The 22,281-nt window shown below is 38.0% G+C and overlaps 1 protein-coding gene across 6 annotated transcripts in view; it reads right to left on the reverse strand.

Moving 5' to 3' along the window:
- Positions 1 to 3,650: 3,650 nt before the first annotated feature.
- The window catches only part of RNASEH2B (ribonuclease H2 subunit B), a 72,982-nt gene continuing 54,351 nt past the window's right edge, over positions 3,651 to 22,281 (reverse strand). For 3 of the 6 annotated variants that reach the window (XM_074329913.1, XM_074329911.1, XM_074329914.1), the window contains one exon: positions 20,153 to 20,392. In XM_074329913.1, the coding sequence (XP_074186014.1) occupies positions 20,276 to 20,392 (117 nt within the window). In that variant the 3' untranslated portion in view covers positions 20,153 to 20,275. Of the gene's footprint in view, positions 3,768 to 7,270; positions 8,614 to 20,152; positions 20,393 to 22,281 lie in introns of those variants that run through there. The other 3 variants (XM_074329917.1, XM_074329918.1, XM_074329916.1) reach the window with 2 other exon arrangements.

Consider the following 22,281-nt stretch of genomic DNA (forward strand, 5'->3'; position numbering starts at 1 on the left):
GGAATTACAAACAAGGACATTTAATTTAAGGAGATTTGACATCTTTATGATATTCACTCCTTTTGCCCAAGGATTTGGTGTGATTTTTCATTTGTTTAAGACTGCTTTTGTGTCTTTCTGGATCAATTTAAAGTTTTTCTTATATAGATCTGGAACATTTCTTAGGCTTATTCACAGTTATTTTAGTTTTTTGTTGTTACTTTAAGTGTGAAAAGGTATTTTCTTCTTTTATATCTTCTATCCAGTTGTTTAAATGTATGAAAGCTTTTGAAAATTATAAATTGATTTTATATTAAACCACCCTACTGAATTCTTACTTCATAATCTTTTTCAGATGATCCCCTTGGGTTATACAAACATACAAATGTATAATTTGCAAACAATGATGATTTTACCTCTTTGCAATTTTTATTTCTAATTTCTCTCTTTTTTATTTATAATATTTATATCTTATTTCTGACTTTAGTAGGAATGTTATTGGTATTTCTCCTTTAAACATAATGTTGACTTTCAATTTGGTTTACGTTAGGGAAGTACATATCTATTCTATTTCATTGAATTTTTTTTTTAGATCAATAATAGAAGTTGAACTTTACTAAGCATTTTAAAGCATCTAAAGAGATAAATATTTTTTATTTGATCACTGATATGGTAAATTCATATAAGTAGACTCCTAAAATTGAACCATCTTTGCATTGAATTGTCACATTCTTTATTCTTTTAATGAGTTGCTTGTGTCTATTTGGTAATATTTTGTTTAGTATTTTTGCATTAGTATTTTTAAAGTAAGTTTTTTTAATTGCACAATTATTACCAGATTTTTCTATCAATATTATGCCCACTTTTTGTGTCCTACTTAATACATCTTTCCTACACCCATATCCTTTCATTTTGTTTGTTTTCCTCATTTTGATCCTCTAAGCTCTTTACTGTGCTTTTATTATTTCCTATTTTCCCTTCCAGTTCACCCTCCTTTCTTTGATGGTTTATTTTTTCTCCCATTTGTATCCTGAATCTCGCCAGCTCACACATCTTCTCTTGCTGTCTCACTATCACTGCCTGTGTCTTTGCTTTGTGCCCAGGCTTTGTAGAGGTAACTATTTCATTAAATATTTTACATTTGTAGTAAATACTTTTTTGCTATTTTCATCTGTTCTTTGGCAACATTTTATGTGCCATTCACCTTTCCTGATCTTTTTGTTGTTATATTTCTTAAATTTTTGAAATAACTTTGAGGCAGGTGAGTTTTTCTTGGACCAAATATTTGCAGGGCCACATCTCAGCCAAGTAGGAATATTCTTTAGGAACCAGGGTTTTGTGCATGAGTTTTAGATCTCTTTCCCCAGCCAATAAAGATAGGCAGCTTTAGGTTTTTTCAAAACCCATTTTTTTTCTTTCTTCTGCTTATAGATGGGGCATTCCCTGTAAATGTGTGATTTTTTTTTTAAAGTCCAATAACCTCTATTTATTTACAACTAAATTGAATTCAGGAAATTCTTGGTTCCCTTATTTGTACATTGTTCCCTCTGTAGTAAACATGAGACTTAGATTCTATTCTTTACCTCATCTCTCCCCTTTAAAAATGTATTTTACTAACTCATGCTGATTTCTGCAACCACGTGCTCTTCTTTGCTCTTCTTCTTCCTGTATGCTCCCCTGCTTTTTGCAGGCCTTCCATCTATTTCATTCTTCACGGTTTTAAATCCCTCCTAGTTTGCTGAAAATTGACATTTTATTTTCATATCTTATTTTCCTTTGGCTTTCCACAACTTCAAAGAAGAGAAGGGGAAAGATAGACTTCTCACAAATAAAAAAAGTACATGAACATCAATATTTCATAGTGAATAGTTTAAAGGATTGAAGCAGCTAATTTTGAAAATCTTTTAAAGAGAACCAATATAGGATTCACTTTCCAGAGACTCATAGATATTTTGAAGCTTCAAGGTATTTTCTTAGCTTATCATTTGGGCAAGTCATCTTCATTTTTCCAGTAAAGGGAAAGGACCTCTAAAGCCTTAACACACAGTGGACAACCCAAAGTTTAACTCCAAGGAATAAATCACGAGGTTGAATTTAGGCTCAAGGATACTTGGATTGGGGAAACGTATGGGGCCCTGAAGTAGGAAGAGGCGAACTAACTCGCAGAGAGAAATTACTAAGTGTCTGGCTCTGTGCTAGGAACTTTACATTAATATACCTGAGAGACAGGTATTATTATGAGCTTCGTTTTAGAGTCATGGAAAATGAGATCCTAAGAGGTTAGGTAACTTACTCAAGATGGCAGAGAGGATTGGCCTTCCTTGTTCTGGAACCCAGTGTTCTTCCCCGGAGCAACTCTTATAGGCGCCTGAATGCATTGCTAGGTCACATGGCCCTGGCTTCCCTGCTTTCCTTCTCATTTCCTTGACAATTAATTGAAAACAGGCTTTTTAATATTCATCACATTGACTTAGTCTCTAACGATGAAGGCCACCGAATAACTGCTATTAGTCTCCTGGTGACCAAATCAGGGCTGTGTTAAGGTAACCATATTCTGCCTATTCATATTCAGGCTAGTGTTCTGGAAACTATACTCTAAATATGAGGGTATTCATTTACTAAAACTTTAATACGATAATTTTAGGCAACTCATGCATTTTAAAAATAGACCAGCTGGATATCTTTGAAGACCCAAGGTGTCTTTTTTTTTTTAAAACCCAGATCATTTATTAACAACAAATGAAAAACCCATTGGCACTTCTGTTCACGTTTAAGAAAAGATACTGTATATTTTGACCATTTCCCATTGTTCACCCATGAAATCAATACACATAACCTTTATACTGTTAAAGAAAAAGAAAACGTCAACAATTCATTTCCTAAAAATACATTTGCTTAAAAATTATTTTACCTTATGAACTTCCTTGGCCATATAAACCTGTCAGCAGAGCAAACTGGGAGCTATAAACCCCACCACCCTTTTTACAAGTCTTTATTCTTCGGAAATGTAACGGACATGTAATTGCTCATGTTGAAAAGCACTCACTGGGAAGATAAATGAGCAGCAAAATGATTAGTACCCATTTAGTGATTAGTTACCTCTGGTTGGCTTGTTAACAATGGAAAGCGGACTAGATGGGCTTGGAAGGCTGATGCCTTTCTTCCCACCTGGGTAAAGGCGGTCTCCTGACTTCTTCTTATCCTTCCTGGGCCTGCCCAACCGCAGGGGCCCTGGACAGGCCACGTCCTTGCAGGCCTGTTAGCCAGCCTTTGTGGAGTCTCCTTGGAGCAGAGGTGCTAACCACGACTTATCTTGACATTTCCACTGCCACCTTGAGGCCACAGCAGCAGGCAGAGAAAAAGTGAAGTTATATCCCAAAGAGATTCTCCAACCCCATTAAAGCAGAGACTGCCTCCTGAATTCTTGTCCCTTCTCATTCTGAGGAAAGGACAGCTGGGACACACAGTAGGTGCATGCACTATTAATTCTATTTACCCAATTATTCCAGCTCAGGTCCACCTTCTCCAAGGAGCCACACTTCATATACCTGGAAATTCTGATATCTCTCTTTTTATGACTCTTCTATTCCGTTTGAGAACCAAACATTTCCATCCACTTCAAAGCCAAACTCCTCTGCTTGGTTTTCAAGACCTTGATAACCTTACTTCATCCAATTTATTACCCACTACTCCTGGAATCCCACAGCAGCCATGCTGGGTGTTACAAAGGAAAGATAGATCACAGCTCTGCCAATTAACAGCCAATGCATCTCAGAGTCCTGTTTTCCCTGGAGAAGAGTTAAAAAATAGCAAATGGTTGGGTTTACATTTATTGGAGGGGAGAGCTTCCCCAAGACAGTAAGTAATATATGCATCCCTATCCCTGATAATGAGCTCTTACCAAATATTCAAAATAAAATTAATGAACTGCATTTTATACATAAAGTGAAGTGTATATGGGGAGGGCAGTGCTGAGTGGTGGTGGAGACTGCTGGTCATTGTTAAAAACAACATTCTCACGAGTGACTCTGTTCTGTGCTACAGCCATGCCCTTATGAGTGACCCCCTCAGAAACTGCCCTGAGTTTTAGGGTTCTGAGTTCTTCCACATGCTTGTCCTAGCTGCTTCCTTTTTCTTGTGCGGTTGAAATCAAAGGTGTTATTTTCTCCTCTTATTAGTATGCCTGCCTATTAGCTGTGAGCCAGGAAGCCAGAAAACAAAAATTTAAAGAAATCTTTCAAGAATGAGAATAAATTGGCCTTGAGTGGAAGCCTGGACCTTGTGAAATACGATTGTCAAAGGCCGGGATTGGAAGGAAGGAAGGGATGCAGGGTGGGGGTGTCAGCAGGGGCTACACATTGAAATCCCTGTGCCCAGACCAATTATATCGGAATCTCTAGAGCTGAGGCTCTGGCATCAGCACTTGTTTTTAAACTTCCAGAAGATTCCCAATGTGCAGCCAAAGTAGAGAAGCACTCCCTGCTCCCGAGTCACTCTACATGATGGAACTGGCCAGCACTGTAACCTGGGGAAGGGGAGGGAGGGGACAGGAAAGCCAGGGAACCACCTGAGGGTCAGAGCGAAGGTCCTGGTCCATTGCTCCCTGCTCCAGATACAGAAAATTCATCTTCATGAGAAAATAAATTCTGACAGGCTTTCACCTCCTACATTTCCTGAATCATTTTTTATTCTGCCTTTTCCAGAAGTATTTACATTCTTATTTGGGTTGTTAAGATGTAGTTGATAAATGATAACATTTCTTAGTTCTTTGGAGAATTTCCACAAGATAGATTTAGCCTTAGCCCTCTGAGATCATTTTCATTATCATTTCAAAAAACACGTAACACACCATTTATTAAATGTCAAATACCGTGCAGGGTTCTGTGGATACCCTGGTGCATTGAGGGCCCCCAAGACCACTCCCATGTTTGAATATTTGCAATAAGGAGATTGCAGGAGTCGATATATAGTTGTATTCACAGGTAAGATTTACTACAGCAGTATAGTAAGGACACACAGCTGAATCATAAGGGAAAAAGACACAGGTCTGGAGAAATCATGTGCAGGTTTCCTTATGCTCTCTCCCTCCAGCAAGGGGTCACACAGAGCACACCCCAGTAGCAGCAAAAATGCAGCAACATGCATGCAATGTTTCTGCCTGAGGACGCCCCTTAGAGACTCCAGCCTAAGGTTTTTATTGGGGTCTGGTCACACTCTGCCTAGCACATTCCAAATTTCCAGATCCCCAGAAGGAAAACAGGTGTTCAGCATCAGCCGTATTGTGTGTACAAACAGTTTAGACATGGGGCCACTCTGATCATATCAGTATCAGGAGCTGTTTACCAGCCAAGTTCCCAGTCACCATCCAAGGGCCAAGCTTGCCAGCAGGCAAGGGCAGCAGCCCCAGTCCTGCTACATTAACTCTGCTGCACAAATGGTAAGCTGAAAGGGTCTCTGCCTTCTTGAAGCTCTGTGTAATTGGGGGAGAGAAACATTCATCTAACCATTGTACCTACAAACATAAACATCTCTGATAGTTGCAAGAAGGAGAGGCACAGGGTGCCATGAGAGTTCCCATAGGATATCTACCCTGGCTGGGAAGGTCAGGGATGGCAAACTAGGGAAGATCAGAGCTGAGGGAAGAGCAGGGCTTAGGGAATCAGAGAGGGGCTTGAAGAACTGGTGAGGAAACAGCACGTCTAAAAGCCATGTAGCTAGAGCAAGCAGAGTGCCACTGAGGGTCTGAAAAGGTAGTGTGGCTGTAACAGATGGGAGGGCTGGAGCTACGTAGGGCATGTAAAGCCTTGAGGTCATGGGGTGGGGGGGGTTGGGGGATTTTTCCTGAGAGCAAAAAGAAACCACTGAAAAGTTTTAAGTGAAGCTGGTGTGTGTGTGTGTGTGTGTGTGTGTGTGTGTGTGTGTGTATGTATGTGTGTGATTCTGTTATTGTTGTAAAGTTGAACAGTTTGGTTACTACCTGCCAGGAAAAGAAAACAAAACAGCAAAGGAGAAACATTTTCTGCTCTCTTCCTTCAGTCATGTTTTTTGTCTCACCTCAGTTTTACACGTAGGAACAGTACTTTTCGGTTGTGTTGGTGAAATACCCCAGAGCATTTGCAATGATCTCCAAGTCTCTTTGTAATTCTCTAAAGCAAAATTAATTAATTTCACCATCCATATTCATGTCAAACACACACAATTTACAGCAAAACATATTTTTGACTGGGTAAGGGAAGTCAAGGAATCAATAGTTGGGATCTGAAACCTTTAAAGATTTGAGGACAGAAGAACAATTACTTGATTACTCACAGTCTTTGGTAAGCGTCCATTTGAATACTAAGCACAGAACAGCAAATCACGGATTCTTCCTCCAAGAAACTTAATAAATGAGATGTAAAATTAAAAAATATATATATATAATCTTGAGAAAAAATGTTAAGGAACTAATGGTATAAATTAACTGGGTATTTTTATAGTTTTTTTTGGGGGGGAGGTATTAATATAATAGTAATACATGTTGATCATGGAAGAATTTGATGGAGGAATATTTTTCCTGTGAGTCCCCAAATGATGTAGCTGATGTTGGAGCTGCCGGCAGTTTCTGGGTGTGGGCTGGGATCGTGTCTCGACCAAAGAATGGAAACACGAACCCAGGGGAGGCAAAGAGTTTTAAAAAGAGGATAGTTTATTGAAAGCAAAGAGTCAGAGTTCCTGAGCTGGAGGGGGTCCCGAATGGGGGTGGCCCCATGACTGAGGCAAAAGCTCTTAACTTTTATACCTTCCCTTGCCTGTTTGGGGAAGGGAGCTGTTTGAAGAAGGGAACTGGCGCCTTCTAATGAAATTCGTCTACCGGGTTTGCTCTGCTTGCCCATCCTAAAGGAATTAGCAAAGTAACCCACTCTTATCTATCAGATCTGCTCCATTTGTCAGGCCAAAAGGAATTTTATGATTAACCTCAAGGCCTTGTTACATTTTGTCCTGGAGTGAAGGAGTGATTTCAAAACCTGGAGTTTTAGAATATGGCTGTCTTTGTGTATCCATCAGGGACCTCCCTGTCTACCTAGGGTCATGCTAGCTAACCTGTTTCAAATTCTAACATGTGTAAGGAGGAGACAGCGCGCACCAGAGAATCAGAAACAAAGTTATTTCCTGAAGAAGAGGTTTGGGATGCTGTTTGAATGCAGTAAGTTCACCTGAGTGGCTTCCGCCCCATACGTCTTGTTACTAGGAAACTGCATTGAACCTCGGCTCTTCACCTTGAAGGAACGAATTCAATCATGAGACAGAAATGTGTGCAGCATGGACAGGAGCAGTTTATTAGTCAAAGAGAGTACACTCCGAGACAGGGAGTGGGCTGACCCAAGAGGGGAAGCAGCCTCACCTTACATGGCATGATGGCTTTAATTTCTGTGGGTAGAATTGCCTCCCACTCTCCCTTCTCTTCTCTCTCTCTCTCTCTCCCCCCCATGAGATGCCTAGTTCTCTGGCATTTAGCAATGTATTTCTTTGATTTGGGGGCATGTGTAAACACCTCCCTTTGGGGTGTGTGAAAACCTGGGATCCTATTGGGCTAGTGAGGGACTGAGGGTCCTGACAAACAGCATGTGTTACCTGACAAGCAGGATGTCTTCCTCTCTTAACCAGGCTTTTTGTTTTTTTATTTAGAAACATGTGTAAACACATCCCTTAGGGGGATGTGTAAGCCTGGAATCCTGTTGGGCAGCTGCAAGGGGTCTTAACCCAAGTGGGAGCTGCAGCAAGGGGCTAACAGGCTAAATTTCTCCTCCTGCTTATTTCTATCCATCTACCTGCCCTATTTCTCTTGCATGTCAAACAGATGAGCCAGCTCAAACCCCTGGGACATTTTTGCACAAAACCCCACACTATCCCCTAAAACATATTCACTATGTATCAGAATTCCCCACTAAATTAGTTTTTGGCATCTACTTGAAACTTTCTTCCATATCTTATGCCCTCGCTCTAAAAAATAATATACATGCTGGGCAAATCTTTTAAAAATGAAGCAATGTTTATAACTTCAGCAGGTCATAAAATGCACATGTTCTGGTATATGGGGAGAAGGGTAGAAAATTGGTTCATCAAACCTTTTAGTGTAGAACGAAGTTCTCATAATCCCTACACATGTATGGTTACCACGTGCCTAAAACATGCTAGCCTAGACCTAGGAAAGCAGGACAAGCCAACATGATCAGGCTTAAGAAATGACCCGAATTTCACAATGAGCTTTTTCCTGCCGATGTTTTGAAATCTAAAGGACTACCCTAAAAATCCACACCTTCATGGAGATAGGCCTGGGGCTACCCCCAGGGGTGATGTGCCTTGAATTCTTCAGACTATGGGCATGTCACACTCCCAGGCTGCTTTCAAGTTCCAGGATGGAATCGTGTCCAGACGATATGCTACCACCCACCACACCAGCGAAACGGATCAAAGGAATACAGCATTCGATGTTAGTTCTTTAACATATGTGTACATCTTTTGGCATTTGGTGATTTTCTAGAATGTGCAGAAGAAAGAGCCCTCTGGCAGAGTCTTAAGTGACATGAGAAGCAGCCAATCAAGCCTTGTGTGGACCTGCTGTCACTTGTTCCTTTTCTGTCTTTGTGCTGCCACCTAGAGAGAAAAGGAAAACATGTTGTATCCTGGTGAGAAGGAGACACCTGAAATCCCAAGCACCATCTGCACCTTCTAGAACACAAAAGCAACGCTGGCTGGTTTAGTCCTCTGAGAATCAGCAGCGGTGCATTTTTGCTTCTGAGGAAGACCTCAGGTGGAAAAGGGGTTTCGGTTGTCACCAACCTCGGTGACCTCACTCTAGGGCTCCTGGAGAGGCGGTGGGGAAGAAGCATATTTTCTTTCCAGTGTTCAAAGGGAGTGAAATACAAAAACTGTTAAGGTTCCCCCAACTTATGGAATACACACCCTCATTTTAGAAAAGAAAAATACAAGAAATACACTAAAACAAGGTTCTAACACCATTTTTCTCTTTTCCTTTTGTTTTTTTTTCTTCTATTTTTAAGGTGCATCCTTTTTTAAAAAATTAGGAGGCTTTAGTCGTCGCCAATGTATAAAAAATAGATAAATATAGAGTTGCTGGTGGACGTAGCAGTCCCTAATATCCTTCTAAAGAATGCCAGTGAACAAGTTTAGTATAAGCTGGTTTCTTACTGAGTACAAAGTCATACCTAATTTATTCTGAAGATATGAATTACCAGAAGAAGAAAAGTTGATGGAACTCAATTTCTATGCCATAATGTGAATAAGATGTGACTGGGATTAGACATCCCCTGACCACCCACCTCCCCAGCGCTCTGTCCACCTCCCCAGCTCAGCTTTTTCCATTGCCCCCGGATAATGCCAACTAACTGCTCCCTCGAACAGAAACTTCTAGAAGGCAGGTACTTTGTTTGCCACATTGGCAGCTGCATTGCTAGTGCCTAGAACAACATTTGGCTTGTAGGTGTTCTTAAAGGAATAAATTAATCTAAGCTTATCCTTTGGCTTCTTTTTTCTTTTGAAAGACTAACATGACTGACGTTAATTTACACATATTCTAGTAAAACACATGTAAGGTAACAATTCTTTTAATGTCTGTGAAGAAGCTGATTTCTCTGTAAATCATATTTGGTGCTTCCCCTCCCCCACACCGCATAGGCTAGATTAGTGAGAGATAAAATAAGTTATTTACAGAAGTACAGTAAATGCTAAAAAGCTGACAGCTGAATTAAAGATTTGACATGCAGATGCACCAGCCAAGTGGAAGTTTTACTTAAATTCTGGCTCACCACTGCTGACGATAAATGGACCTGCAGAAATCATTATGAATAGAGCAAGATGAAGCAGAATAAATCTGTTTTTTCCTTTCTTAAAATTCACAATAAAAACAGACTACAGAAGAATAAAAGGCCACAAAGCCACACAAACAATGGTATGGGTAAGAGTCTCAGGGAGGCAAAAAAGGGGAGGCCCGAGCTTGGGGTGGAAGGGCAGAACCGGATTCTGCCACTTTCAGTCCCTGCGACCCCACCCTGACCATCTATAAAACGGAGAGCTGTCGTAAAGGTTAATTGAACAGCTGATGTGGGACTGCTGTAAACACTGTAAAGGACTATTAAACATAACCTTTTCATCAGCCTAATGACTCTGAGGAGGGTATAAATCTCTGTGTATAAAAAGGTGTATGAATCTAATAATTTCTTCCCAGTATTCAGACACGGTCAAAGCCTGTGGCCATCTTCCAAGGGCACTAAGGAAATACCGTTGCGCTCACTGCCTTCCTAAAAAGGGAGCTCTGTGTCTTCCACATATAGGTTTGATGCAGCTAACTCTGGAGATCACCAAATTTTGGCTTAGTCCTGGAATAAGGGCTAATCCAAGGGAGAAAACATGTGATACAAGGCAGCTAGCCACGTGAGATCAACTTTAAGAACAGAGAAAGTCAACCCTAACCTATGTGAAGAGCCTGTCTTTCAAATCTGGTGAGGGAGAGACTTCCCAGGATGTAACAGAGGTCAAAGTTCTGAGGAAACGGAATTTGGTGCGGAGAGTCTGGGAGTCTGAGTTCCTGAGTTTAAATTCTGGCTCACTTCTTTATTAGCTGTGTGACCTCGGGCAAATAAGCTCACTTTACCTTTTTCAACTGTAAAGTGGGGAAATAATTCAATTGTAAAATAAACCAATTGTGTCATATGGTTTCTGGAAGTATTAAACATATAAATTAATGTGAAAAGTGCTTAAAAATTGAAAGCACTTTGTCAGTCTTTATTACTTTCCAGTAATTGTGCTCTTTTCATTTCTTTCCACTGAAAAGTGCTATAATCTATGGGAAAGGAAGAAAAAATATATATATCCTGAAAACCACAATAGGCAGTACGAGCACGTTGGTGGATTTTCTTCCAGACAAACAGATGAGATGACCCATCTAGAATTAGCGGAGTACCTGCGGCATGCTAAGCACCGGATGGAGGCTAACCTAAAGCATTTCCCTCACCCGTGTAAAGGAGGTGAGGCTCCCCAAGCAGCAGCGACGCAGGGAAGGACATAAAACAACTCAATGGTTTAGTCTCATCTCACACAGGATGCTACTGTGGGCCAGTAATGCTGCTGATTTGACCACGGATCACAGAAGTAAGGCAGGGCTGGGACTACCAGCGGGTAGACTCCAGCTACTTTAAATTAACTCATCTTTTTAAACCAATTGCTTTTACTTTTTTCTTTATAATACTTTTTTTTATTAGTTTCAGGTGCACAAAGCAACGTAATAGACATTTAAACCCCTCATAAAGTGAATAACCCACCCACCCCCAAGCTACTACCCCTCTGACATCTTAAATAGCTGTAACAATATTGTTGACTATCTTCCCCATGCTGTACTCCACATCCCGTGACTATATATAACTATATATTTATAGTTGACATTCAATATTATTCTACTTCAGCTTTAAGTGTATAGGGCATTGGCCAGGTATCTATGCAGTCTATGATGTGATCCCTCTGATAAGTCCAGTGCTCATCTGGCACCTTACTGATCTTTACAATATTGTTGATTATATTCCCCATATAGTATTAACTACCAATTTTTATTTCTTAATGCCTTCACCTTTTTCACCCTGACCCCAACCCCCTTCCCATCTATCACCCTGATAGATCTAGTACCTATCTGTTACATACCTAGTTGTTACAATATTGTTGACTATATTCCTTATGCTATACCCTACATCCCCATGACTACTCTATAATGACCCATTTATACTTCTTAATCCCTTCCCCTCTCCCCCATCCTTTACTCCTCTCCCATCTTAAAGAAGTCCCTCTAAGATTTCTTGTAATACTGGTTTGGTGGTGATGAACTCCTTCAGCTTTTTCTTGTCTGGAAAGTTCCTTATCTGTCTTTTAATTCTAAATGACAACCTTGCTGTTACCCCTATAATAGGAATGTTGGTATGCTTGATATTGTCCCAGAGGCCCGTTAAACAATCTTGGTTGTACGTTGTTGGTTTTCATCACTTGGAATATTTCCTGCCACTCCCTTCTGGCCTGCAAAGTTTCTGTTGAGAAATCAGCTGACAGTCTTATGGGGGCTCCCTTGTAGATAACTGATTTTCTCTTGTTGCTTTTATGATTCTCTCTTTGTATTTGACCTTTGCCATTTTAATTATGATGTGTCTTGGTGTTGGCCTCTTTGGGTTTATCTTATTTGGGACTCTGTGCTTACTGGGCTTGTATGTCTATTTCATTCACCAGGTTAGGGAAGTTTTCTGTCATTATTTCCTCAAATAGGTTTTCAATTCCTTGCTCTCTCTCTTCTGTTACCCCTATAATAGGAATGTTGGTATGCTTGATATTGTCCAAGAGGCCCCTTAAACTCTCAATTTTTTGGATTCTTTTTTCTTTTTGCTGTTCTTCTTGGGTGTTTTCTGCTACCTTATCTTCTACATCGCTAGTTGGATCCTCTGCTTCATCTAATCTACTGTTGATTCCCTGTAACATAGTCTTCATTTCCATTATTGTATCCTTTATTTCTGACTGGTTCTTTATGGTTTTCATCTCTCTGTTGAAGTTCTCCCTGAGCTCATTGAACATCTTTATAACCAGTGTTTGGACTCTGTGTTTAGTAGATTGCTTATCTCTGTTTCACTTAGTTCTTTTTCTGGAGCTTCGTTCTGTTCTTTTATTTGGGATGTTTCTTTGTTTCCCCATTTTGGCTGCCTCCCTGTGTTTGTTTCTATGTATTAGGTAGGGTTGCTATGTCTTCTGGTCTTAGTAGAGTGGCCTTATGCAATAGGTGTGCTGTGGGGTTCAGTGATGCAGTCTTTCTGGTCACCTGGGCCATGTACTCCTGGTGTGTCCCTTGTGTGGGTTGTGTGTACCCTCCTCTTCTGGTTAAGCCTTAGTTGATAACTGCACATCAATGGGAGGGACTGACCCTTGGGCTCACTGGTTGTGAGGACTGGCCTTGACTACAGTGGAAGAGCTATTGTGCAGGGGCTGACCCTACAGAGCAGATCTGCCTCAGCAGGGCTCTGGTGCCCGCCCAATCTGCCCCTTGGGTGTGTTGTACTTGGAGGCAGCTGGGTGATGATCCAGTTCATTTTGAAGCTGGCCACTGGGGGCGCCAGCCCCAGGACCACCTTGGAGAGGATCAGCTGTAGGTCTACTTCAGCCACAGCACAGAAGGTGGCTTCTTCTTCACGTCCTTAGTTGAAAGGCTTCAGTTCTGCTTGATTTTAGGCAATTCTCAATAATGGTTGTTTTATAGATGAGCTGTAATTTTGATGTGGTTGTGTGAGAAGGTAAACACAGCATTTACCTACTGTGCCACCTTGGTTGTACCCCCCCTTCTTTTATTTTTTAAAAGTAAATTGTTTTAGTTTAGTTTGAAACATGGTTGCTTATTTTTCACTTCATTTACATTTTTAAAGAGTAAGATATCTGTTTATTATTGTTCTAAGTTAGCATACAATATAAATGACACACATTTAGTACGTAAATGGGTCCATTTTAGTGTCTCACTTCCAAATTGCCTTTGTGCTTTGCTAAGGCCCCAAATAAGAGAAATGTGATTCCGGGAATGGACTGCAGCACACTGGAAACAGACCCGAACCAACAAAACACAATTCCACTTGACATTCACATTAAACCTGATGGAGGAGGATCTCCTTGGTAGTGTGGAAGCATAAACCTTCAGAGATGAAAGAGCCTGAGAGCTAGAGTACAAGGAAAATGTAAATGAAGACAAATCAGAAGTAAAAAAAGAATGTTGGTAATCTGAGATCAGTTTCAGAATATGTACGGTTTGATAAAAAAGATGGGGGCTCTTGTGTGTATATACAGTGGTCGTATAGTTGCAGATAGTTTTTAAAGCTTTCCCCAAACTCAGCACAAAAAGAAAAATGATGTAAGTAAAAGAAGCAAAGAGCCAAAGGATTTGAGTAAGCTAAGGTATCCTAATGTTTGTGGTATAATAAAGTCTAAAAAGGTTCTAGTTTGAAATTCCTTAAAGGATTTGGAAAAAAGAATATATCTGTGCCTGTTTGCATATGTGCATTTATATGTATATATGTTTGTGTACATATATACAGAGGGTGCCAAAAGACTGTATACACATTTTAAGAAAGGAAAACTATATTAAAACTATAATACTCAATATATACTGATAACAAAAGATGAATACAAGTCACGTCTGACTTCTGCAATTACAGGAGGTGCTCAAAGTGGTTACTATCAGGGTCCAGACACTTCTGATTATGGTGAACTACTGCTTGAGCAACGTTGACCAAAGTATTCACTTGTATACATCTTTTTGGCGCCCCCGGTATATGTGTGTCTGTGTGTGCATAAGTGTATGTGTACATATAAGCCCATACTGATATGATTATGATATTAGCTTCCCAAACAGCACTTGGCATGTGTGACACTTTTAGTTTTGCATTCTTCAATTACTATTCAGTTCCTGGAAATTACAAGTGAGATTAGGATCTTCATCTTGGCATCAAAGGTAAAACCATAGATGGAAGAAAACAAAATAGTTGATTTCCCAAATTCCCACTTAATCTATAGCTAAGTCATGATGTGAGCTCCTATTTAAAGTTCCTGGCATCTAATGTACAGCATGGTGACTATAATTAGTAGTACTGTATTGTGTACTTCAAATTTGCTGAGAGTAGCTCTTAACTGTTCTTACCACACAAAAAGTCACTGTGTGAGGTGATAGATATGTTAATTAGTTTGATTGTAGTGATCATTTCACAATGTATATATACACCGAAAATCACATTGTATACCTTAAATATATACAATTTTGTCAATTATACCTCAGTAAAGCTCCTGGGAAGACAAGGAATTTATATAGACCATATATATTCTCAAACTTCAACAATATAGGTTGTGAGTTTGATATAAATAATGACTAAATGCCACGTAAAAGCAAATTTATTTACATTGGCACTGCCACAGATGTAACCAATGCATTTTAACCTGACTTGTGACAGATAAAATGACTACAGTAAGTGCAATTCAGTCAACTGACAGAAGAAAGTTCACAGAGATTATCTACAGAGATTAGAGATTGCGTCTATTCCTATTTAAGCCAATACAAGTTTCAGAATGAGTTTATAAATATGTTCTTGGACATCAAATTCTGGAGCATCACAGAAACCTACTCTCAGAATGAACTTTAAATTTCTAGGTTCAGCCATATGGTGTCAAGGACTCCCAATGTTGTGCTATAGAACAATTGTCTGAAGTATCCTTTACAGATTGACTCATTGCTTATTTCATGCAATACCGGGGGTGCCAAACAAAATGTATACACATGACTTGTATTCATCTTTTGTTATCAGTATATATTGAGTTATTAAAATTTTAATACAGTTTTCCTTTCCTAAAATGTGTATACATTTTTTTGGCACCCTCTGTATTTATTAAAGGTCTTCTCTGTGCTGCCCATGTAGGTGCTGTGGATATAACTGTGAACCAGTTAGGCAATGTTCTGTGAAAAGGGTAAGGCAAAAAAATGGGATGAAGAGTGACTGAAGTTGGACGGGGTGGAAGCAGGTGAGGAAAGTCAGGAATTGAGTCTCTGAAAAAAAGATTCTTGAGATAACGGATAATGACAAAATGGAACCAATCATGTGAAGATCTGGAGGAAGACCCAGATAATAAACCAGTCATACAAAGACACCAATGTGGGTACAGCTTGGCAAATTCAAGGACCAAAAACAAAAAAAGGCCAGATAAAAGCTTAGACATTTTAAAAGACCAAGGTAGATCAAGATCCTGACTTTGACTCTTGACAAAAATAGTCAAGTCTCAACTAGTGAGAACACTGGTTAGATTATTTAACCTTGCTTTTTAGCACGTACTCAACAGTTACTAATTGTACACTGTGTGCCCAGCACTCTGCAACACCCAAAACTTGAATAGTACTGAGTTCCTGCTGTTAAGGAGCAGCTTAACTTCAATAGTAGTGATAATTCAAGTATTTAAATAGCTTTTCTTCTCAACCCTCGTCGTTTGGGTTGGATGGCACTATCCTGGCTCTTATTATACACTACCCTACAACCATAGCTGTTTTGGGAATCAGATAAGTTATAATATGTAATGTGCTCATAATAGTGCCAAACACATAAATGCTATACATTATTTGTTGCCAGTAGTATCATTAACTACTTGTATTAAGAAATCATCATATGAAAACAGGAAATTAGCATAGTTTCAAAGTATCTCAAAAATAGAGGGGTATTTCACAAAATAACAGACCAGTACTTGTAAAATGTCAAGGTTACTGAAAGACAAAGAAAGATTCAGAGACTCTTACACAATAGAAAAAATTAGAGGAGATAAGTAGAGAGAGAAATAGGCCCAGAAATGACAGAGATGATGAACTAGCAGGCAAGGGCATTTAAGCAGCTACTGTAACCACAATGAAGCATTTAAAAGAAAACACGAACACAGTGAGGAAAGAAATGGGAAGACATAAAAAAGAACCAATGGAACATCTAAAACTGAAAATTACAATTTTTGAAATAAAAATTCACTAATTGAGGTTAATAGAAGAACACTACAAAACCAAGTAACCTAACTGTCCACTGACAGATGAATGGATAAACATGTGGTATAAATATACAATGGAATACTAGTCAACCATAAAAAGATGATGAACTATTGCCATTTGCAACAACATAGATGGATCTTGAGGTTATTATGCTACGTGAAACAAGTGAGAAGGAAAAGGACAAAAAAAGGTATGATTTCACTCATGTGAAATATGAAACAAGAATAAAAAATGAATTAACAAAACAAGCAAAAATAAACTCATAGATACTGACCATAGAATGGGGGTTACCAGAGGGTAAGGAGGCTGGGGGGAGGGCGAATTGGGTAAAGGGGTCAAATATATGGTGAAGGAAGGAGACTAGACTTTTGCTGATGAGCACACAATACAGTATACAGATACATTGAAGTATAATGTACACCTGAAATTTATATAATGTTATTAACCACTGTTACCTCAATAAGTTTAATAAAAAACAAAACAAGAAATAAATAAGGCATCAATGAAAAAAATAAACTTGAAAATATAGCAAGAGAAATTATCTAAACTGGAATATTAAAAAAAAGGACAGTAAGTCAGTGAAAGGACCTGTGGGTCTAGTGTACATGTAATTGGAGTCCCAGAAGCAGAGAGGGGAAGAAAAAGAGGGGGAGAAAGAACTAGGAAATATTTAAAGAAATATTGGCCAAAATTTTTCCAAATTTGATGAAAATTATAAACTCAAAGATTCAAGAAGCTCAACAGATCCACAAACTAGATAAACACAAAGAAAACCACACCAGCAAATCATAATCAACTTGTTGGAAACTATTATAATGGAAAAAATAAAAACTTAAAAGAAGTCAGGGGGCTGGCCCAGTGGCTCAGGAGGTTGGAGCTCCGTGCTCCTAACTCCGAAGGCTGCCGGTTCGATTCCCACATGGGCCAATGGGCTCTCAACCACAAGGTTGCCGGTTCAACTCCTTGAGTCCCGCAAGGGATGGTGGACTCTGCCCGATGCAACTAGCAACGGCAACTGGCCCTGGAGTTGTACTGCGCCCTCCACAACTAAGACTGAAAGGACAACAACTTGAAGCTGAACAGCACCCTCCACAACTAAGGTTGAAAAGACAACAACTTGACTTGGAAAAGAGTCCTGGAAGTACACACTATTCCCCAATAAAGTCCTGTTCTCCTTCCCCAATAAAATCTTTTAAAAAAGAAGAAAACAAAAAAGAAAACACAGGAAAAAAATCTTAAAAAAAAAAAAAGTCAGGAAGGGAAGGGGACAATTATATAAAGTGCAAGAAATATAAGAATCATCACAGATGTCTAATCAGAAATTATACAAGCCAGAAGACTGATTCTTTAAAAGGGTCAAAGAAATTAATAGGTTATTAGCTGGACTAATCAAGAAGATAAAAAAGAAGACAAATTACCAATATCAGGTATAAAAGAGGGAACATCACTACAGATCCACAGACATTAAATGCATAATAAAGATATGAGGACCAACTTATGCCAATAAATTTGACAACCTAGATGAAATACACATTTATTGAAAGACATAAATTACTAAAACTGGCACAAGAAAAAGGAGAAAATTAGAACAGCTTTATATGTATTATAAAAATTGAATTAGTAATTTAAAACTTCCCCAGAAAGAAAATTCCAGGCTGAAATGGCTTCACTGGTGAATTCTGTCCAACATAAAGGAATAAACAACACTAATTTTACATAGACTCAGAAACTAGGTGATAAAGGAATATTTCCCAAGTCATTTCATAAGGCCAGTTTTACTCTGATACCAAAACTAGACAATAGACAAAATCATTACAAGTAAGAAAAACTACACCAATATCCCTCATGAACCAAGATAGGAAAATCCTTAACAAAACATTAGGAAATAAAATGCAATACTACATATGAAAAGAATAATACACTGTGATCAAGTAGGGTTTATCTCAGGAATGTAAAGGTAGTTTAACATTCAAAATTCAATCATTATACTGCACATAATAAAAAATATTACTTTATAAAAAGAAACCTTGGCTCCTTGGGAAAAAAGTCAATTCCAGGGCTTGGGCAGAAAATGTACAAGAGCCTGGAGAACCTGTTGTGGAAGAAGGGAGTATTAAAAAATGATAAGAACATACCACAAAGATACAGGATCCAGCTTGAAGGGACTCCCACTGAGACAATATGAGCATCAAAATAAATAAAAAAAATAATATAACCCATTAGATAAAATAAAAATCTTCAAGTCCATACTGATATAAGTTTATAAATGAATAAATAAGTGGAGAAGGGAAAGCTCTTTCTTAGAGAAAAATGCCAACTAAATATAAAAGAAGTAAGTGTAGAAGAAATGATGGAGTTAGAAAATCATCAGTGGATTCTAAAATGTGGGTAAATGTTTGATGAAGATTTATTCTTCCAAATTAAAGATTGTAACAACAACAACAACAACAAAAGAAGGCTCAGTGGTAGACAATTTTACCACTTATATTCCTTTAAATTTTCCAGAAATAGATTATTCTTAGGCAATATTATTCCTTCCAGAACACTGGGAATGATGTAAAGCTAGAATACTTCTGAAACTAAAACCTAACAGCAATATTACTTTTGAACATAGATACAAAAAAAATCATAAATAAAATATGAAATAGTACCATTTGTGACAAAATGGATGGATCTTGAGATTATAATGTTAAGCAAAATACGTCAGACATAAAAAGTAGAGAACCATATGATTTCACTGATACGTGGTACATAAAACTGAAAACAACAAAAGAACAAGACAAACAAATGAAGAAACAAAAACTCATAGACACAGACAATAGTTTAGGGGTTACCAGAGAGTATGGGGGAAGGGGGGCTCTAGAAGAGGGTAAACGGGGTCTAATATATGGTGATGAAAGAGAACTGACTCTGGGTGGTGAACACACAATGTGAGATACAGATAATATATTACAGAATTGTACACCTGAAATCTATGTAACTTTACTAACAATTGTCACCCCAATTAACTTTAATTTAAAGAAAAAAAATTACTGTCCTTAAAAAAACATATTTATGAAAAATACTTTAATAGCTTAGAAAAATGCTCACAAAATGATGTCTAGAAAAAAGGTTACAAAATTATAATTTAAAAAATTTATTATTATAAGAAAATGCATCATATTATCTCTGGGTAATGAAGAATTGGGAGAACATAATTTTTTTTTTATACGTTTCTCTGTTTTCTACAAAGAACATGTATTCATAAAACAGAAAATACCACTAAACAAAAGCCAAACACTAAAGGCTTTTAAAAAGTAGTAGATTATCAGCTAGTTTTGCTATCTGATTTTTCTCAATATATTGAAAATCATATTGTTATAGCTATCATGTGGCAAAGTTGCATAAAATAACAGGCATACACTCAAATATTGTCACATGTCAGTTTATTGAGGAAATTGTGGTGCTAGAGGTTAATTCTATTCACTTGATTACTTTTCATCATGTCAAAGAAGACTCCAAAGTCCACAAGCCATTTAGTTACACAATTACTTTCCCATATTTTGTTCAGGAACATAAAAATCAAATATAAAGAAATGTTCAAATGAATCTGAAAACTGCATTTTTTAAATTTTATTTCAAAAGGTGGTGATTAAGGGTCAGGAAGTACAGTGACATGGAAGAAGGACGAAAATGGAACATGTAAAAGGAAAATATTTTTGCTAGATTTCATTTTCAGTTTCAAATCTTTCCAACAATTTTTTTAGTTTTTATACCAAAAAAGGAATCAATACTTTTCATTCCACTCTTGTCAACTTTAGCCAAAGCCTTCTGAGCTGCAGTCATTTTGCTATTTTTCTGTTAATGAAAATAAGAGAAAAATTGTTACGAATGTAACATTTATACATCATACATGCAAATCAAACCAGACCATGCATGTCTCAAGGTTCATTAAGGGAGGTAATCATTTGCTACTAACATGCTTCATAAGGGAGTTATTATTTTAAAAAGTTCTGATTTCTCTTCAGAATTCAGACCTAAGAGACAAAATTTGTTAAAAGAGGCAACAAACTGCTGCCTTCTAAAGAGTGGAATGGTACAACCAATGGTTTACTTTAGGGGCAATAATTCTGGAGGGTGCATTAAGTGCAATAACACAAACAATGGAAGTGACACAGGCAGCAATTGTCAGAAGGAGGAATTACAGCCTTGTATTATTATGTGATGAATAATTCACACCAATTTACCATCTGATTTTATTCAGAGGCTTTATGGGAAACCAATGACAACACTATATTATATTCAAAAGATAACCTGTATTGCAAAGCATCTGGACCAACTAGCTGCCCCATTTTCCTTCCAACAAAGAAATACTTTCCAAAAAGCTGACTTCAAATATCTCTGCCTTGTCATTTTTATCTCTTCCTGGTCACTTTTGTGTGTGTGTGTGTGTCATGTCCTAGCAGAAGGTAAATAGCAGCTGATTTTACTTTGATGCATCACAACTTGTTGAGCAGAAGTATAAATAATGGGACTCAGCAGAGAAAGAAATCAGCTGCCTCCCTGGGAAATGTGAGACAAAATTGTTGCCAAAGTATCTTTTAAGGGCACAGTTTATGATCCCTGAAATTTTGCTTCTCACATTCTGTCACTTATAATTTAGTGGCCTTATTTTCTGCCTGGATAGTGAAAAGTGACAGTCTCTTTGAGATAAGTTATCCCCTGCATTTAACTGACATCTGATCCAACCCCTTATCTCACTGGTGCTGTGCCCACGGGGATACAATGGGCAGTTGGAAGGGTGGGGCAGAAATAGTTCTCCCAGAGAAACTGAAAAAATGTCCCTGCTTACAGAAAGCATGGAGATAGCCAGCTATTTAGCCATCTCTAAGTTGGCTTATCCGCTAATATCACATGCCCAGATAAATTACATGTAAATTAAAGAATAAAATTGATTAAAAAAAACTTTTAAACTATAAAGGAAGTATATCTTATGAAATCTAAGTGGAAATTGATTCATCTTGGGATAGGCAAGGTTTTTCTAAGCATAAAAGTACTGAGAAAATCAAAGAAAAATAATTCCTATATTTAATCCTCAGAAAAATCTTAAAATGGTTAAAAATCAAATGAATAGTCTAAACATAACTGGAAAATTATTTGTACCTTATATGTCATGAAAAGTGTTAACAGCCTTAACTTAGAATGAGCTCTTACAAATCAACAAGGAAAACATTACTATTCAATATAAAAACAGCCAAAGACATGAACTGACAATTTGCAAAAATGCAAATGAGCAATAAGCATCTGGAAAAACAACTAAGCTTTCTAGTTAAAGAAATGTAGCCTAATTGCATAGGCAAAAATTTTCAAGAATAATCATAATACTCAATGTTGTCAAGAATGCAAGACGAATACTCATCAGGAATAACGGTTGGGAGTACAAATTTCTACTAAATGTTTGGAAAGCATTTTACAAGGTGTGATCAAAAAACACAGTGAATGTTTAAATTTAAAAAATTATTACAGTAAAAGACACATTGCCATTAATCCCCCTCAAAATACTCCCCCTCGCTTTGAACACACGCATCCCACTGTTCTTGCCACTTTCAGAAGCAGTTCTGAAGTCTTCTTTTGTGAGTATCTTTAGTTGCACTGTTGTGGCTGCCTTGATGTCCTGAATCAATTCAAAATATTTACCTTTCATGGTCATTTTGACTTTGGGGAAGAGCCAGAAGTTGCACGGTGCC

The sequence above is a fragment of the Rhinolophus sinicus genome, linkage group LG04 (genome assembly GCF_036562045.2).
Source record: "Rhinolophus sinicus isolate RSC01 linkage group LG04, ASM3656204v1, whole genome shotgun sequence".
NCBI lineage: Eukaryota > Metazoa > Chordata > Mammalia > Chiroptera > Rhinolophidae > Rhinolophus > Rhinolophus sinicus.